Here is a 19,496-nt window from a genome sequence, read left to right as displayed (position 1 = left end):
CACCAATCTGCAGATGGATTCTAAACTTCCTCACAAACAGGCCCCAGGTGGTGAAAGTTGGTAAGCACACCTCCTCACCACTCATCCTAAACACAGGTACGCCACAGGGTTGTGTGCTTAGCCCCCTCCTATATTCCCTGTTCACACACGACTGTGTTGCTAAACACGAGTGCAACATCATCAAGTTTGCTGATGACACAACCATCATAGGCCTCATCACAGGCAATGATGAGACGACCTATAGAGAGGAGGTGATGGCGCTGTACGAGTGGTGTCTGGAAAATAACCTGACTCTCAACATCAGCAAAACTAGAGAAATGATAGTGGACTGCCGGAAACGACCAGTCAGGGAACACCAGCCCATCCACATCAACGGTGTCAAGGTCGAAAGGGTCAGCAGCTTCAAATTCCTTGGAGTCAACATCACAGAGGACTTCTCCTGGACACTTCACACAGACACTGCTATCAGGAAGGCTCGCCAGCGGCTTTACTTCCTGAGGAGGCTGAGGAAGTTTAGCATGAACGCCAACATCACCTCAAATTTTTACAGGTCTGAAATTGAGAGCTTGCTGACAAGCTGCATCACAGTTTGGTACGGAAGCTGCTCTGCCAGCAGCCGTAAATCACTACAGAGGGTGGTGAAGGCAGCAGAGCACATCACTGGCACGAGGCTTCCTGCCATTCAGGATATTTATCTCCAGCGATGCCTCTGTAAAGCACACAGCATCATCAAGGACCACAGCAGCCCATCGGCTGTTCTCCTTGTTACCATCTGGCAGACGTTACAGGAGTCTGTCTGCTCCGACTACAAGACTTAAAAACAGTTTCTACCATCAAGCCATACGACACCTCAACCACAACACTTAAATACACACACACTGCACAGGACGCACTCAGAAGCTACCTTGCAGCTTCACAAGTACTCTGTTTAATCTGCACTTGTGACTTCACTTTATTGTTATTGATATTTATATTTAAAAAGTGCAATACTGTAATTTTCTGCTGCTCATTTCTGTTTCTGTGCAATATCCCATCTGCCCCCCCCCCCCCCCCCCCCCCCCCCCCCGAGTGCTGAGTGACTGCTGCTCATCAAACACATTTCATTGCTATGTTGACCCTGTGCTAACTTGCATATGACAAATAAAACTGAAAACTGAAACTGAAGAGTAATAAATGAAGACAGCAGACAGGATTTGATAAGCTGATGTACAAACATGTAGGATGATGGTGGCAGCTACAGAAACAGGTCCATACAGACTGAAGAGTGTCTCAGTCTGAATGTACACTGCTGTTATAAGAGCTGTGGAAACTCAGGTCAAAAGGACGTAACCACACTGCTGACAGTTCCAGGACAGTCACAGAGTTACAGCATCATTTGTGACCATAAAGACAGAAAGCTCATTCAAATCCTGGGATTAAAAGTCTGTCCTGGTGGTGTCCAGTCAAACACGTCTCTGTGAAAGCTTCAATCCAACAGGCTCCAAAGTCCTTCTGCTCATTTCCTCGCCGGGTTCTTGATGCTCCTGTACCATCTCTCTGTCATCCTCCTCGCTCCCTCTTTGCACTCACAGTCTTTGTGCATCATTAACACTCACATGTGGAAAACCAAAGTTTTACTGGGCAGAAGATGATCATCAGTGACGCTGTCTTTAAAATACTCTTGTTAGAAATGTACGACTTTAATGTGAAACATTCAGAGTTTTTTCTCTTGTTGTGTTTGTTTGAAGCTGCTTCCTGTTGGCTTCAGCTGTTTGGAGTTTCCATTTTCTAAACTTCTACATTCTGAACCTTCTTCAGCTCTGAACAGATGATGAAACACTGAATGATTTCAAGCACTTTGTCTAATAAACTTACATCTTTCATTCTTTATACAGATTGGAGCGCTGTGATTTGTCAGAGATCAGCTGTGATTATCTGGAAGCAGTGCTGAAGCTCAACCCTTCGTATCCCAGAGAGGTGGACCTGAGCTCCAACGAGCTGAAGGATTCAGGAGTGAAGCAGCTGTGTGTTCTTCTGGAGAATCCACAACATCAAATTGAAACTCTGAGGTCAGTCTCCACGTTTTAGTTGTGCTGACACTGTCGATCTGTGGAACTAAAACCTTTATACAGGAAGTCTGGTTCAGCTCTTTGTAGACCTTCTAATCTCTGATCCTCTGAGTCTTACTCAGTAGATGATGCAGAGTTGTGAAGCCGATGTGGGTGAGGACACTCGCCCAGCTCTAACTACTTTGACGTCCAGGTGTCTTCCCTGCTTGTCCTGATACAAACAAACCTGAGTAACCTTGCAGGTCAGATCTCATCAGTCACACCTGTTATGGCAGCTCTCCTCTAGATTGTAGTTCTTGTTAACCTGGGATGGTTTTAGAAGCCTGGACCACAGACTCCAAGGGAAGATATTACTGGGAAAGGCCAAAGCAACCTATTAGACGCATTAAACACTAACATAGATGAATACTTTGATTTAAACCTTTATTGTTTCACAAAGGGTTAAAAAGGGAACGTCCACAGTTTAGACTGCAGCAGATTTTATTAAAGCAGTTTGACAGGAGCAAAGCAAAAGCACAAAGAATAAGTGTTTCACATATTAATACATATAACATAATAATAAAAGAAAAGCAAAATAATGATAAAAAAAGAATGAAAAAGTTGTCCAGAGCAGCAGGATGTCTGAGGTCTGCAGAAACACAGAAACACAGCAGCTAAAAATAGTTGTTGAAAGAAAACGAGGTGGGAGCTGCTGATTCCTGAGCTTTGATACTGGATTAGCTTCAGTAGTTATTCCCATCACTGCTGTAGGAGCTACATTTAGTCACAGCTGATTGTCTTCTTTGACCAATCAGAAGACTGTTGTAAAAACAAGCAGACAAAGAACCAATGAGAGTGAAGAACAGGATAAAGAGCTCGTGTGATGGAGGCAAAGCAATAATCAGCAGACTGTAGCAGTTTCTATCTGGATGAAAGTAGAAGGAGCTCAGCGGAGCTCAGTCCCATATCTTTGGTTAGAAACAACATCAGTGATTTCCTGCTGCTCGAGATGATTCCAGCAGCTCTCATTACAGCAGCTGATGAGAGAAACAGCTGATGGCTCACAGCTCGTGCACTGTTGGATCTCCAGATGTTCACGTGGCTGAAGTCTGTGAAGAAACTGTGGTCCACGTAGTTCACACGGCCTCAGATTGGACCGAGCTCCCTGGATCACTGCAGCATCCTCAGCTGGTACATGGACGTCTCTGCTCCTCAGTCTTGGAGCCCCTGCAGGTCCGTCCACACCACCGGGGTCTTCTCACTCACCTTTCCTTTGTCCTCGTCCTTCATTGGCCGTGCTGTGTCTTTGTTCCTGCGGTGTTGTTCCCACGATGCAGTGCTGATGCTCCCTCCTTGAATGCACAACAAGTACGGTGCTGGTCTTTCTCGGGTGGAGCAGAGACAGATTGAAGTCTTTCAGGCTTTAGTGCCGACTTCCCTGACAGAGGCTGGACTCCATGGTCTGCACAGGAGGCTTCTACACTGTGTGGAGGTGACTCCTGGACTTGAAGACAGGCTGCAGGTACATGTGTGATGAAGAGGACCTACAGCAGTGTGATGGAGCTGCAGGTCTGAAGGAAGTCCTGCTGTCCTGTCCCACCCTCATCTTTGCTTCCTCTGTCTTCTCTGGACTTGTCCTCCTGTTTCAGAAACAGCACTGCTTCATGCCGAGGGTGGACGGGAGCGTTGGCTCTGATTCTTTTACCGTCCACCACAAGGAGACACTGATGCTGACCTCCTGATTCATCTACATGTGTTCTGCTTCACACTGCTCACCTCCACCAAAGACTTCACAAACATCTTCTTTCTTTGAGTCCAGTTTGTCCCACAAACACTTCCAAATCTCCTCCTCTGAGATTCTGCAGCTTCTTGCAGTGTGACTCAGCTGACTTCTGACAGACCACAGACTGGCACAGCATCCACATGTGTCTCCTTTCAAACAGGCTCTTGATGTTTCCTCCCACATCATTCTGGCCTCTCAGTCTCCTTTGTTCTCCAGCTCTGTAGCTCCAGCTGATGAAGCTTCAGTTTTCCATGTTGGTAACAGTAAACTACAGCCTCTGCTGTCAGCTGGGTAACTAAACAGAGCTGCAGCACGTCTCTGCGGTGGTGCTACATCCAGCCTGCAGACGGCCGTCTACATGTTGTAGTGGTTTACAGTCACCAGGGGGCGCTGTCCCAGCCATGCAGGCAGTGGGCTGCTCTGCTTGTGCTGTTGTTGGTGAAGCTGATGTGAAAGCGAGAGTTAAAACACTGAACAGTGTCCACTGAGCTTCTCATGCTATTCTCATGCTCAAAGAAGTTTAACAGGAAGGACGACTCGTCCATCAGGCGTCCAGCTGTCCGTGACCGTGTCCACAGCAGAGTGTGACCGAGGCTTCATGCTAACACGCACACATGAAGCTAATACCACCACGAGCAGCTGCTCAGTGGATTCGGAGGACAAATGTCTGCAGCTTCTCACAGGCAGTATGCAGAATGTGGATCTCCACAAAGACTGTGGAGAGCTCGTCCCACACTCTAAATCCACACTTGTCTGCACAAAACTTCTCACACGTTCCCGTCACAAGTGTCTTCTAAGTGAAGCTACCAGGTTCAGGTCTAGCTTGTTTATCTGGAGCTGCAGTAGATGATCCATCCTCACAAAGCAACACAGACAGCAGATATGCAAACACACAACACAACCAAAGGATTCTCTCTGCATGTCTGTGGCTGATGCTGCTGGAACGAAGCTGTTTGAAACCTTGTTGTTCTGCACTTTGGGACCAGAAGAGGAAACTGAAGCTCTGTGCAGAGGGTTCAATGGAAGCAGCCAAGCGCTGTAAGTGTCTGCTGTACAGGGATGCTGGTTCAGCTGTGGCTCAGTTTCACAGTGTGACTCAATAAAAGCAGCAGGAAATCAAAGCTTGATGCTTTCATCAGTGTGGAAATAAGAAAGTTTCCTGTGACAGACGCTGGAGCTCTTTCACTCTCAGCTTCACAGTTTCAGCTTCAAACTTCTTCCAACATGTTTCTAACACGGCCACATTCCACCTTAATGGAGCTGATATCTTGTGCATCAGCACATTTTCTAAAGGCAGCGATCACATCTTTAGTTTTGGATGTTTAACTGCAGATTGTTTGTGTTTATAGCACATTAATTACAACAGCAGCGTTGACCACAGTGCTGTACAAGAATCCAAAATAACTATTAAAATAACTCATAATATTAATATCACACATCAAATATCAAATAACTCTCATGCTGTATTAAAAGCCAGTGAATACAAATGTGTTTTAAGAGCAGATTTACAGAGACTGACAGCAGGAGCTGGGGCTGTTCGATAGAACGATGTATATATGATGACCATATGAAAACGTCTATCGTTTCATATCACGCTCTTTGTTTCCTGGTTATGTGTTTGTGTGTTTTCCAGATAAACCTTTCAAAATAAATCTGAAGATCCTGTTGAGAGTTTTCAAAATAAACACAATACATTACTGCGGTCGCTCGTTTATCGAGTTACGTTCTAAAAATAAGTCTCAGAATGAAGTAGCAGCTTTATGTTTTACAATTATTATAGAAGTTTTAAGGCAGTTAAACCCTCACTGCACACTTTCTACACTTTTCTCAGACAGGCGTGAACATTTTCACACTTTTCTCTCTTGTTTAAACAAAGTTCAAACCTTCATAGAAAAATAAGTTCATTATTAAAGAATGAAAGCAAAGTGTTTCTGAAATGTGTCAAATCAGCCTTTGCTGGCATTAAATGAGCTTGGTTCTGTGTGAGGAGCACTCGTCCATGGCCTGGGCTCCTCGCTGTCAGGTAAAGTTTCATAAAGCTTTTGAGTTTTTATGCAGATAATGTTGGTGTCCAGCACGATGTTCTTTTTCCTGCGGTCACTGATCCACAAAGCCAAAGCTGACTCCATCCTTACGATGTTCTTGTTGTGGACAGTTACAACCTGTTTGCCTCCTTGTTGAAACTATGATGGTCAGCATCTTCCTCTGCCTTTGGCTGCTACCACAGGTGCAAAACGTCTCGTCATCATTGTTGTTTGTTGGGACAAAACGTACAAACATACAGTGCAGCACTGCAGAGTCACACTGCTGTTAATTTGAACACATTCTGTACTGTACAGGAGACACGGCACGAGATTGGCTGACAATGGTCTACAGCCAATCAGGACGCAGAACACAACGCACTGTAAAAAACAAAAGCATGCAAAATTGCACAAAAAAGATCAGCGAAACAGCGAGGCCGCCAAAGGTGAACTGTGTTACAGCGAGGGACCAGCGTATATATGGTTGTTGGGACGATAAATGTCTTTGAGCTTGTGTCAGAAGACGAGCTGCAGCTTTCTGGACCAGCTGCAGTCTTGCCAGGCAGGTCCCACTAACTCCAACATATAAGGAGTTACAATAATCCAGCTGGGATGTCATGAAAACGTGGATCGCCCGTTCAAGGTTTTTAAAAGATATAAATGATCTCACCTTAGATAAAAGCCTCAGTTTGAAGAAAGACCGCTGTACAACTGAGCTCAGCTGTTTTTCAAAGGTCACATTGCTGTCAAATATAAGCCCCAAATGTAATAATGCGATTTAATAAAAGAGCTGAACCAGTCTAATAGAGCGCCCTTGATGCCGCCATGCTCCAATGGTGAGATCAAGATGCTGTGGTCAACAGTGTCAAAGGCAGCGGTCAGATCCAAAAGCACAGCTGAGTCTCCTGATCAGTGGCTGATTAAAGATCATTAAGAACTTTTCAAAGTGCAGTTTCAGTGCTGTGAAGAGCTTTAAAACCAGACTGAAACCTTTACAACAGATTGCAGCTGAACAAATATAATCTTTTACAAAATCTTCGACAGGAAGGGAAGCTTTGAAATAGGCCTGAAGTTTGAGCGGACAGAGGATCCAGATCAGGTTTTTAGTACAGGCTGTACAACAGCATGTTTAAAACAGGCTGTACAACACCTGAACTAAGACTGCTGTTAAAAATCGCTAAGATGTCGGAACCAACAACCTTTAAAATCTTTTTAAACACGTGTTGGAACAACATCATTTGGACAAGATGATGTCTTTATAGCATCACATCGTTCCTCCACCTGATCAAACCACACAGGCTCAAACTGATCAAAAACAGCTGAGCAGGTGAATATTTTAGCCCCGGTGCGATCTCGGGCGAGAGTATCGATGATGGCCAAAGGGCAGCGTCCAGCTCTACGGCCGCTGAAGAGCAGACTCAACAGACGCACGTGATGTGGATCCTACTGCTCTAAAACTGGAGCTTCTTCAATCCATTAAAGAGGACATTAGTACGCAGTTAAAAGAAGAACTCAGAAATGCATTGACAGAAGATTTTGACAATATAAGGGCTGACGTGCAAGGACTGAGAAATGAGATCGCTAACAGCATGGCGGCGACGTGCGGCGAAGTTGATGGAGTAAAGGTTACAGTGAAAGAAGCTGAGGATGGGCTGTCAATGTGGAGCGATGAGGTGACCACCCTGCAGTCTACAGTAGAGAGTATGAAGGAGGAGCTGTCTGACCTGAAGGATAAATGTGATGAAGGCAGGAAGCGGAGAGCTAACATCCACATCATAGGGATCCCAGAGGGCCTGGACTCGAGCTCCTCCACGGCCGTATCCGTGCTACTACGTGAAGTGCTGGGTATGGATAAAGACGTTATTGTCGACCGCTCACACAGGAGCCCTATCCTGAGAAAGCCAGCTGGTAACCCGCACGCTGTCATAGCCGAGCGTCACTACTACCAGGATTGTGTGGCTACGCCGTGCCAGGGCCCAAGCCCCGCTTGAGTTTAACGGACAACCTATTGCAATATTACGACTGGGCGATATGACCCAAAGTTCATATCTCGATATTCTTTAGCTGGATGGCGATATACGATATATATCTCGATATTTTTAAAGCCAGAAAGTACGAACAAAAGGAGAGTTCTTAGTCAAAGCTGTGTCCCAAATCTCACACAGGCACATTTATTAACATACAGCGTAGATGTACATGAAACAATTACTCAGAAATAAATGATCAGCATTTATTAAATAATAATGCTCCATAAATAATAGAAAACAATGTTGTTTTTGTGCATAACAAAAAGCTCACAATTGTGCAGTCAAAATGTAAACTAACAGACGCTGAGCATAATAACAAGCAGCTGCTCTGTTCCCAGGTTCTCCTGCGTGACTGACAGCCTGGAGTTTGAAATCCTCTTTGTAACCGTGTCTCTTACAGGTGCCATTTATGGTCCTTATACACACTCAATACAGTAATATTACGTTGAAGCAGAGTACGTATCACTCCGCGAGGCTCCTCGTAGCTGTAATGCTCCAACAATCCATCAAGCGGTGCGGCCTCGTAGCTGAGCAAAGTCGTACCAAAACATTTTTTGAAAGGTTTCTGAGCGCCGTGTAGCACATAAAATCGGTTCGAGGTCAGTAAGCACAACCAGAATTCATCCATAAGGCGCACTGTCGATTTATGAGAAAATTACAGGATTTTAAGTGCAGAAAATATAGTTTATGGTTTTCCTTTGATCTTAGCAAATATCTACGCCTCTAATTGGGACGATCACAGATTTTTCACTAATGTCTTTGCGCGGCTCCCCAATATGTCATCACACAATATCATCTTTGAGGGAGACCTAAACTGCTCATTATCTGCTATGGACCACAGTTCACACAAAAGTACACTTAGTCCAAAGTCACCATGCGTCATTCAGAGCTTTCTTGATAATTATGGGCTGGCTGATGTATGGAGATTTCATAATCCTGCTTCACGTCAATACTCTTTTTTTCTAATGTCCATAAAACATATATTTGTATAGAAAAACGTCTCCCTTTAGTTACAGAATGTGATTATAAGACTCCTGATTTCTCCTCTTTTTTTTTAAGTGTGTATTCCTGATGCCTGCTCCAACTATCAGCCATGGAGATTCAACTCAGTGTTGTTAGCAGATGAAGAGTTTGTCAGTTACAAAAGGTCTCAAAGAGATTTTTTTTCTATCAATCAGACCCCAGAGATGTCATCATCAGTCATTTGGGAATCTCTAAAAGCATCTGAGAGGCCAAATAATTTCATTTTGTGCCAAACAGAATAAAATAGCGACCGAGCGCCTCTCTCAGTTAGCTGATGAAATGACTAAACTACATGCTGTGTACAGCCACTCTCCTGAGCATGTATTATATACACAGCGGTTACAATGACAAACTGAATACAATCTCATATCTACAAAACGGGCTGAGTCAAAGTTGCAGCTACGCTTATGAACATGGAGAAAAAACAGGCGAGTTATCAGCTCACCAGCTACGACTAAGAACAGCTAACCAACTATCCTTGAGATCTACAATGATTTCAATAAGGTTTTTGATATTCCCTCCTTGGGAGAAGATGCGATCGCTAGTCTGGAGGAACCTGTCTCTAATGTTGAAATTGAAACGGCCGTACGGAGCATGCAGTCTGGAAAATCTGCTGCCCCGACGGGTATCCATCTGATTTTTTCATAAAGTTTTCTGACCGACTGAATTCACTTTTAAAATCCACTTTTGAAGAATCCTTCCTCTCACAGTCGTTGCCTCCAACAATGCATCAAGCAGTGATGTGTTTAATTGTAAAACAGGAAAAAGACCATTTAGATTGTCGGTCATGTCGTTTAATATCTTTGTTCAACACAGACACCAAGATCCTGGCTCAAGTGTTGGCCCGTCGCTTACACAAGTATTTGTCCTCCATTATTTCACCAGACCAGACGGGCTTTATTAGGCACTCTTTTTTTAACATTAGAGCTCTATTAAATATAATTTATACCCATGTTAAAGGTGATACATTGGAAACTGTAATTTGGCTTGACGCAGAAAAGGCGTTGGATCGGGTGAGATGGGATTTTTTTTATACGCTTAAAAAATGTGGCTTTAATTTTGTGTCTTGGATAAAAGTATTGTATTGCTCCCCTCTAACAGCCGTCCGGACTAACAATAATCTGCCCCCCAGGACAGGGATGCCCTCTGTCTCCTTTTTGCCATTGAACCGCTAGCTGTTGCTCTGAGACAATGTGTTGGTGTTGAGGGAAAACATCGAGGGGGTATCGAACATGAAGTCTCTCTTTATGCCGACGACATGATTTTCTTTATTTCCAACCCATCGAACAGCCTCCACAAACTTTTGGATAGACTTACAATAATAATAATAATACATTTTATTTATAGGCGCCTTTAAGAGCCTCAAGGTCACCTTAATGCATACTAAAGGAATTTGGGAGAATTTCTGGATATAAAGTGAATTTTGGGAAGAGCGAGGAAAAGTCTATCTGCACGACAACTGGGGAGTTTTGTGTATTTTAGCCCCTTTTAAACCCAGCTATAATAAGTTTAAGTACTTGGGCATCTGGGTGACAAGAAAACCACAAAGACTTGTATAAAACTATCTTCCTTTATTGTCGAAGCTTAAAGAGGATTTTGGAAAATGTGAGTTTTGCCTCTTTATATTTATGGTGGGGATGCAGAACAAGGAGCAAAGATGAATGTGATGCTGAATCAGGAGAAGACTTGGACTCATTTGATTCCAGCTTTGATATCATTGATTTCAATATGTCCATTTCTTTCACACTTCACCTTTAAAAGTGAAGCCATGTGTTTCCTGGAAGGAAAAACACGACTTTTTCAAGTCTTTGTCCTGTTTTTATGAGAAATGTACGACTTTAATGTGAAACATTCAGAGTTTTTTCTCTTGTTGTGTTTGTTTGAAGCTGCTTCCTGTTGGCTTCAGCTGTTTGGAGTTTCCATTTTCTAAACTTCTACATTCTGAACCTTCTTCAGCTCTGAACAGATGATGAAACACTGAATGATTTCAAGCACTTTGTCTAATAAACTTACATCTTTCATTCTTTATACAGATTGAAGGACTGTGGTTTGTCAGAGATCAGCTGTGATTATCTGGCAGCAGCACTGAAGTCCAACCCCTCCCATCTGAGACAGCTGCACCTGTACAGCAACTACAAGCTGCAGGATCCAGGAGTGAAGCATCTGTGTGGTTTCCTGGAGAGTCCAGGATGTAAACTTGAAACTCTGAGGTCAGTCAGCATGTTTTAGTTGTGCTGAGATGAATATGATGTGAAAGTTGTGCTGACACTAAACTGCAGACATCAGGCTGATATTATACTGATCCACACTGAGGATCTTCATGGTAAAGTCTGTTTTCTTCTTCTCTGGTTTAGTCCATTGACTGCAGCAGAACAATGTTCACATTTCAAACAGTGATACTCAACGTATGGCCCGCGGCCCACACGCGGCCTGCCCACCTTTCCTAATTCAGAGAGAGGGGACCTTGATTAACTGTGTAGCTTCTTCCTCACAGTTCTAAGTATCAGACACAACAATGAATAATCCACAGCTGACTGTCTTTAGCAGGTCAAAGGTCACGGCACACAGCAGACAGTCAGAAATATTCTAACTCTGATCATTTATCAGTTGTGACACTGTGAGACTTGATCAGAGGTGTGATCATCACAGCAGAGGCCTTTGTGTCAAAGTCACTGATGATCAAACAGAAACACATGAAGCAGATTTTCCTCTTCTGGCTTTTTATAGCAGATAACCTTCAAAATATTCTGCAGTCGATCAAAAACTGAAGCAAACCATGAATCAACATGTGAACATGAGCTGATGCTGCTGAAGTGAAGCAAAGTTACAGAGGTTTGATTACAGACACAGCTGAGAGTTTGTAATCTGTCATCATTTTAAAAAGTTTCCATGGAACAGCAGAAATGAGGCTTTACTGTCAGAGGCCGACAGCACTGAACACAACAGCAGACTGGTGGCTAATAAACAGTGAATGATGCAGAAACAGATGTTTGAAGCTGTTCTTGGAGTACACTGAGAGAGAGAGAGCTGTGCAGGCAGGAACAGCCAAAGTCAGAGAGAATTCATGAGCATATTTATCAAACGTGAAGCAGAGTTTGGATCTTCTTTTGCTGCTGGTTCACTCAGTTTTGGTTGGAGACAGATGAAACCTGCAGCTTCAGGATCTGTGAGCTGTCCACTTTCAGCCCCGACGGCGTGTCCGTGTACGTGCCGTCGAGTGAACGATCCACGCTCTGTGTTTCCATATTTGTGTGTTTAGCTGCTCTCATTTACTGTTTTAGCTGTTTGCTGCTTGTTGAAATAGTTTGTGAGCTTTAACCTGAGATTCTGGCAAAACACATTTATATTAAACATCGATTCAGGATTGAATGAATCAACATCGTTTTATTCAAATTAAAACCATTTAAATGGGAACATTATTTTTTTACAGCCGCCTCTAATGCTGGGTAATGTCAGCTGGTCCATGTGCAGCTGGCTGTGAGGCTCAGGGAGCGTCTACAAAGTGCAACACTGAAAGAACATCATCCATAAATATTGAGTAATAACTGGACTCTCATACAGCGAGACTCAAATGCCTTTAAACATCAGCTTATCCTGCTGATCCAAGTGCAACACTGAGTTTGTAAAAACATGTTTGTCAATCATTTTTTTTGGTTTCTGAGGAAAAAGATTCAATAACTTGCTGCTAATACACAACATTTCATCATATTTCCTCATAACCCTCTTTTGTCTGACCATTTGATCCCATTTGAATTTGCAATAAAGGATCCACAGAGTTTGGTGACAATAATGACAGTAGATGTTTGTGTGAAAGTGCTGGAAGCAAATGAGTGTGTGATGTTCTTTCAGTTTTGCACTTTGTAGACGCTCCCTGAACACTGGTCTCACAGCCAGCTGCACATAGAGACCAGTGTTGTTAGTCCAGGTTAGAAGATGACTTGTTGGAATGAAAATGAGCTTGTAGTTTGTCTGCTTTAATAATGTGACTGGAAAAAGGTGTTGGACTTCAAATATGTCCATTTCTTTCTCACTTCACCTTTAAAAGTGAAGCCATGTGGTTCCTGGAAGGAAAAACACGACTTTTTCAAGTCTTTTTCCTGTTTTTATGAGAAATGTACGACTTTAATGTGAAACATTCAGAGTTTTTTCTCTTGTTGTGTTTGTTTGAAGCTGCTTCCTGTTGGCTTCAGCTGTTTGGAGTTTCCATTTTCTAAACTTCTACATTCTGAACCTTCTTCAGCTCTGAACAGATGATGAAACACTGAATGATTTCAAGCACTTTGTCTAATAAACTTACATCTTTCATTCTTTATACAGATTGAAGGACTGTGGTTTGTCAGAGATCAGCTGTGATTATCTGGCAGCAGCACTGAAGTCCAACCCCTCCCATCTGAAACAGCTGGACCTGAGCTCCAACAAAAAACTGCAGGATCCAGGAGTGAAGCATCTGTGTGGTTTCCTGGAGAGTCCAGGATGTAAACTTGAAACTCTGAGGTCAGTCAGCATGTTTTAGTTGTGCTGAGATGAATATGATGTGAAAGTTGTGCTGACACTAAACTGCAGACATCAGGCTGATATTATACTGATCCACACTGAGGATCTTCATGGTAAAGTCTGTTTTCTTCTTCTCTGGTTTAGTCCATTGACTGCAGCAGAACAATGTTCACATTTCAAACAGTGATACTCAACGTATGGCCCGCGGCCCACACGCGGCCTGCCCACCTTTCCTGATTCAGAGAGAGGGGACCCTGATTAACTGTGTAGCTTCTTCCTCACAGTTCTAAGTATCAGACACAACAATGAATAATCCACAGCTGACTGTCTTTAGCAGGTCAAAGGTCACGGCACACAGCAGACAGTCAGAAATATTCGAACTCTGATCATTTATCAGTTGTGACACTGTGAGACTTGATCAGAGGTGTGATCATCACAGCAGAGGCCTTTGTGTCAAAGTCACTGAGGATCAAACAGAAACACATGAAGCAGATTTTCCTCCTCTGGCTTTTTATAGCAGATAACCTTCAAAATATTCTGCAGTCGATCAAAAACTGAAGCAAACCATGAATCAACATGTGAACATGAGCTGATGCTGCTGAAGTGAAGCAAAGTTACAGAGGTTTGATTACAGACACAGCTGAGAGTTTGTAATCTGTCATCATTTTAAAAAGTTTCCATGGAACAGCAGAAATGAGGCTTTACTGTCAGAGGCCGACAGCACTGAACACAACAGCAGACTGGTGGCTAATAAACAGTGAATGATGCAGAAACAGATGTTTGAAGCTGTTCTTGGAGTACACTGAGAGAGAGAGAGCTGTGCAGGCAGGAACAGCCAAAGTCAGAGAGAATTCATGAGCATATTTATCAAACGTGAAGCAGAGTTTGGATCTTCTTTTGCTGCTGCTTCACTCAGTTTTGGTTGGAGACAGATGAAACCTGCAGCTTCAGGATCTGTGAGCTGTCCACTTTCAGCCCCGACGGCGTGTCCGTGTACGTGCCGTCGAGTGAACGATCCACGCTCTGTGTTTCCATCTTTGTGTGTTTAGCTGCTCTCATTTACTGTTTTAGCTGTTTGCTGCTTGTTGAAATAGTTTGTGAGCTTTAACCTGAGATTCTGGCAAAATACATTTATATTAAACATTGATTCAGGATTGAATGAATCAACATCGTTTTATTCAAATTAAAACCATTTAAATGGGAACATTATTTTTTTACAGCCGCCTCTAATGCTGGGTAATGTCAGCAGGTCCATGTGCAGCTGGCTGTGAGGCTCAGGGAGCGTCTACAAAGTGCAACACTGAAAGAACATCATCCATAAATATTGATTAATAACTGGACTCTCATACAGCGAGACTCAAATGCCTTTAAACATCAGCTTATCCTGCTGATCCAAGTGCAACACTGAGTTTGTAAAAACATGTTTGTCAATCATTTTTTTTGGTTTCTGAGGAAAAAGATTCAATAACTTGCTGCTAATACACAACATTTCATCATATTTCCTCATAACCCTCTTTTGTCTGACCATTTGATCCCATTTGAATTTGCAATAAAGGATCCACAGAGTTTGGTGACAATAATGACAGTAGATGTTTGTGTGAAAGTGCTGGAAGCAAATGAGTTTGTGATGTTCTTTCAGTTTTGCACTTTGTAGACGCTCCCTGAACACTGGTCTCACAGCCAGCTGCACATAGAGACCAGTGTTGTTAGTCCAGGTCAGAAGATGACTTGTTGGAATGAAAATGAGCTTGTAGTTTGTCTGCTTTAATAATGTGACTGGAAAAAGGTGTTGGACTTCAAATATGTCCATTTCTTTCACACTTCACATTTAAAAGTGAAGCCATGTGGTTCCTGGAAGGAAAAACACGACTTTTTCAAGTCTTTTTCCTGTTTTTATGAGAAATGTACGACTTTAATGTGAAACATTCAGTTTTTTCTCTTGTTGTGTTTGTTTGAAGCTGCTTCCTGTTGGCTTCAGCTGTTTGGAGTTTCCATTTTCTAAACTTCTACTTTCTGAACCTTCTTCAGCTCTGAACAGATGATGAAACACTGAATGATTTCAAGCACTTTGTCTAATAAACTTACATCTTTCATTCTTTATACAGATTGAAGGACTGTGGTTTGTCAGAGATCAGCTGTGATTATCTGGCAGCAGCACTGAAGTCCAACCCCTCCCATCTGAGACAGCTGGACCTGAGTACTGACTACTCCCACCTTTCGACTAAGAACAAGCTGCAGGATGCAGGAGTGAAGCATCTGTGTGGTTTCCTGGAGAGTCCAGGATGTAAACTTGAAACTCTGAGGTCAGTCAGCATGTTTTAGTTGTGCTGAGATGAATATGATGTGAAAGTTGTGCTGACACTAAACTGCAGACATCAGGCTGATATTATACTGATCCACACTGAGGATCTTCATGGTAAAGTCTGTTTTCTTCTTCTCTGGTTTAGTCCATTGACTGCAGCAGAACAATGTTCACATTTCAAACAGTGATACTCAACGTATGGCCCGCGGCCCACTCGCGGCCTGCCCACCTTTCCTGATTCAGAGAGAGGGGACCCTGATTAACTGTGTAGCTTCTTCCTCACAGTTCTAAGTATCAGACACAACAATGAATAATCCACAGCTGACTGTCTTTAGCAGGTCAAAGGTCACAGCACACAGCACTCTGTGAAACAGTTTGGAGCAGGAATTCTTGCACATTTACAAACTGACACTGCTGCACGGCATGCTGGGTAATGCTAGCTGCTCAGGTATGGGCGTGCTAACGACTGTGAGGCTCCGTGGCTGCAGAACACTGAAGAAGAGAAAAGTGAGGTGGAGGATGAAGAAAAGAGGCGGAGATGAAGCAGAAGTTTAGCTCCAGAGAGGAGCTGTCACTTTGTGGGCGGGGCTCAGGCGCTCCGCCCACACAGTGACAGTGAAGCAGGTGAAGAGTAATAAATGAAGACAGCAGACAGGATTTGATAAGCTGATGTACAAACATGTAGGATGATGGTGGCAGCTACAGAAACAGGTCCATACAGACTGAAGCGTGTCTCAGTCTGAATGTACACTGCTGTTATAAGAGCTGTGGAAACTCAGGTCAAAAGGACGTAACCACACTGCTGACAGTTCCAGGACAGTCACAGAGTTACAGCATCATTTGTGACCATGAAGACAGAAAGCTCATCCAAATCCTGGGATTAAAAGTCTGTCCTGGTGGTGTCCAGTCAAACACGTCTCTGTGAAAGCTTCAAGTCCTTCTGCTCATTTCCTCGCCGGGTTCTTGATGCTCCTGTACCATCTCTCTGTCATCCTCCTCGCTCCCTCTTTGCACTCACAGTCTTTGTGCATCATTAACACTCACATGAGGAAAACCAAAGTTTTACTGGGCAGAAGAGGATCAGCCTCTGCTGTCAGCTGGGTAACTAAACAGAGCTGCAGCACGTCTCTGCGGTGGTGCTACATCCAGCCTGCAGACGGCCGTCTACATGTTGTAGTGGTTTACAGTCACCAGGGGGCGCTGTCCCAGCCATGCAGGCAGTGGGCTGCTCTGCTTGTGCTGTTGTTAGTGAAGCTGAAGTGAAAGCGAGAGTTAAAACACTGAACAGTGTCCACTGAGCTTCTCATGCTATTCTCATGCTCAAAGAAGTTTAACAGGAAGGACGACTCGTCCATCAGGCGTCCAGCTGTCCGTGACCGTGTCCACAGCAGAGTGTGACCGAGGCTTCATGCTAACACGCACACATGAAGCTAATACCACCACGAGCAGCTGCTCAGTGGATTTGGAGGACAAATGTCTGCAGCTTCTCACAGGCAGTATGCAGAATGTGGATCTCCACAAAGACTGTGGAGAGCTCGTCCCACACTCTAAATCCACACTTGTCTGCACAAAACTTCTCACACGTTCCCGTCACAAGTGTCTTCTAAGTGAAGCTACCAGGTTCAGGTCCAGCTTGTTTATCTGGAGCTGCAGTAGATGATCCATCCTCACAAAGCAACACAGACAGCAGATATGCAAACACACAACACAACCAAAGGATTCTCTCTGCATGTCTGTGGCTGATGCTGCTGGAACAAAGCTGTTTGAAACCTTGTTGTTCTGCACTTTGGGACCAGAAGAGGAAACTGAAGCTCTGTGCAGAGGGTTCAATGGAAGCAGCCAAGCGCTGTAAGTGTCTGCTGTGCAGGGATGCTGGTTCAGCTGTGGCTCAGTTTCACAGTGTGACTCAATAAAAGCAGCAGGAAATCAAAGCTTGATGCTTTCATCAGTGTGGAAATAAAAAAGTTTCCTGTGACAGACGCTGGAGCTCTTTCACTCTCAGCTTCACAGTTTCAGCTTCAAACTTCTTGCAACATGTTTCTAACACGGCCACATTCCACCTTAATGGAGCTGATATCTTGTGCATCAGCACATTTTCTAAAGGCAGCGATCACATCTTTAGTTTTGGATGTTTAACTGCAGATTGTTTATGTGTTTATAGCACATTAATTACAACAGCAGCGTTGACCACAGTGCTGTACAAGAATCCAAAATAACTATTAAAATAACTCATAACATTAATATCACACATCAAATATCAAATAACTCTCATGCTGTATTAAAAGCCAGTGAATACAAATGTGTTTTAAGAGCAGATTTACAGAGACTGACAGCAGGAGCTGGGGCTGTTCGATAGAACGATGTATATATGATGACCATATGAAAACGTCTATCGTTTCATATCACGCTCTTTGTTTCCTGGTTATGTGTTTGTGTGTTTTCCAGATAAACCTTTCAAAATAAATCTGAAGATCCTGTTGAGAGTTTTCAAAATAAACACAATACATTACTGCGGTCGCTCGTTTATCGAGTTACGTTCTAAAAATAAGTCTCAGAATGAAGTAGCAGCTTTATGTTTTACAATTATTATAGAAGTTTTAAGGCAGTTAAACCCTCACTGCACACTTTCTACACTTTTCTCAGACAGGCGTGAACATTTTCACGCTTTTCTCTCTTGTTTAAACAAAGTTCAAACCTTCATAGAAAAATAAGTTCATTATTAAAGAATGAAAGCAAAGTGTTTCTGAAATGTGTCAAATCAGCCTTTGCTGGCATTAAATGAGCTTGGTTCTGTGTGAGGAGCACTCGTCCATGGCCTGGGCTCCTCGCTGTCAGGTAAAGTTTCATAAAGCTTTTGAGTTTTTATGCAGATAATGTTGGTGTCCAGCACGATGTTCTTTTTCCTGCGGTCACTGATCCACAAAGCCAAAGCTGACTCCATCCTTACGATGTTCTTGTTGTGGACAGTTACAACCTGTTTGCCTCCTTGTTGAAACTATGATGGTCAGCATCTTCCTCTGCCTTTGGCTGCTACCACAGGTGCAAAACGTCTCGTCATCATTGTTGTTTGTTGGGGACAAAACGTACAAACATACAGTGCAGCACTGCAGAGTCACACTGCTGTAAATTTGAACACATTCTGTACTGTACAGGAGACACGGCACGAGATTGGCTGACAATGGTCTACAGCCAATCAGGACGCAGAACACAACGCACTGTAAAAAACAAAAGCATGCAAAATTGCACAAAAAAGATCAGCGAAACAGCGAGGCCGCCAAAGGTGAACTGTGTTACAGCGAGGGACCAGCGTATATATGGTTGTTGGGACGATAAATGTCTTTGAGCTTGTGTCAGAAGACGAGCTGCAGCTTTCTGGACCAGCTGCAGTCTTGCCAGGCAGGTCCCACTAACTCCAACATATAAGGAGTTACAATAATCCAGCTGGGATGTCATGAAAACGTGGATTGCCCGTTCAAGGTTTTTAAAAGATATAAATGATCTCACCTTAGATAAAAGCCTCAGTTTGAAGAAAGACCGCTGTACAACTGAGCTCAGCTGTTTTTCAAAGGTCACATTGCCGTCAAATATAAGCCCCAAATGTAATAATGCGATTTAATAAAAGAGCTGAACCAGTCTAATAGAGCGCCCTTAATGCCGCCATGCTCCAATGGTGACATCAAGATGCTGTGGTCAACAGTGTCAAAGGCAGCGGTCAGATCCAAAAGCACAGCTGAGTCTCCTGATCAGTGGCTGATAAAAGATCATTAAGAACTTTTCAAAGTGCAGTTTCAGTGCTGTGAAGAGCTTTAAAACCAGACT

General features: G+C 43.4%; 1 protein-coding gene across 5 annotated transcripts in view; it reads left to right on the top strand.

Moving 5' to 3' along the window:
• The window catches only part of LOC146492342 (ribonuclease inhibitor-like), a 58,307-nt gene that overhangs the window by 20,203 nt on the left and 18,608 nt on the right, over positions 1–19,496 (top strand). For 2 of the 5 annotated variants that reach the window (XM_085150978.1, XM_085150979.1), the window contains exons 5-8: positions 1,875–2,048; positions 10,915–11,091; positions 13,199–13,375; positions 15,481–15,678. In XM_085150978.1, coding sequence (XP_085007104.1) covers positions 1,875–2,048; positions 10,915–11,091; positions 13,199–13,375; positions 15,481–15,678 — 726 coding nt within the window. Of the gene's footprint in view, positions 1–1,874; positions 9,915–10,914; positions 12,051–13,198; positions 13,376–15,480; positions 15,679–19,496 lie in introns of those variants that run through there. The other 3 variants (XM_085150981.1, XM_085150980.1, XM_085150982.1) reach the window with 2 other exon arrangements.

This window comes from Neolamprologus multifasciatus, chromosome 23 (assembly GCF_963576455.1).
Source record: "Neolamprologus multifasciatus chromosome 23, fNeoMul1.2, whole genome shotgun sequence".
Classification (NCBI taxonomy): Eukaryota; Metazoa; Chordata; class Actinopteri; order Cichliformes; family Cichlidae; genus Neolamprologus; species Neolamprologus multifasciatus.
Note: the sequence above shows the minus strand (reverse complement) of the source record. Positions and strands in the feature narration are given on the sequence as shown.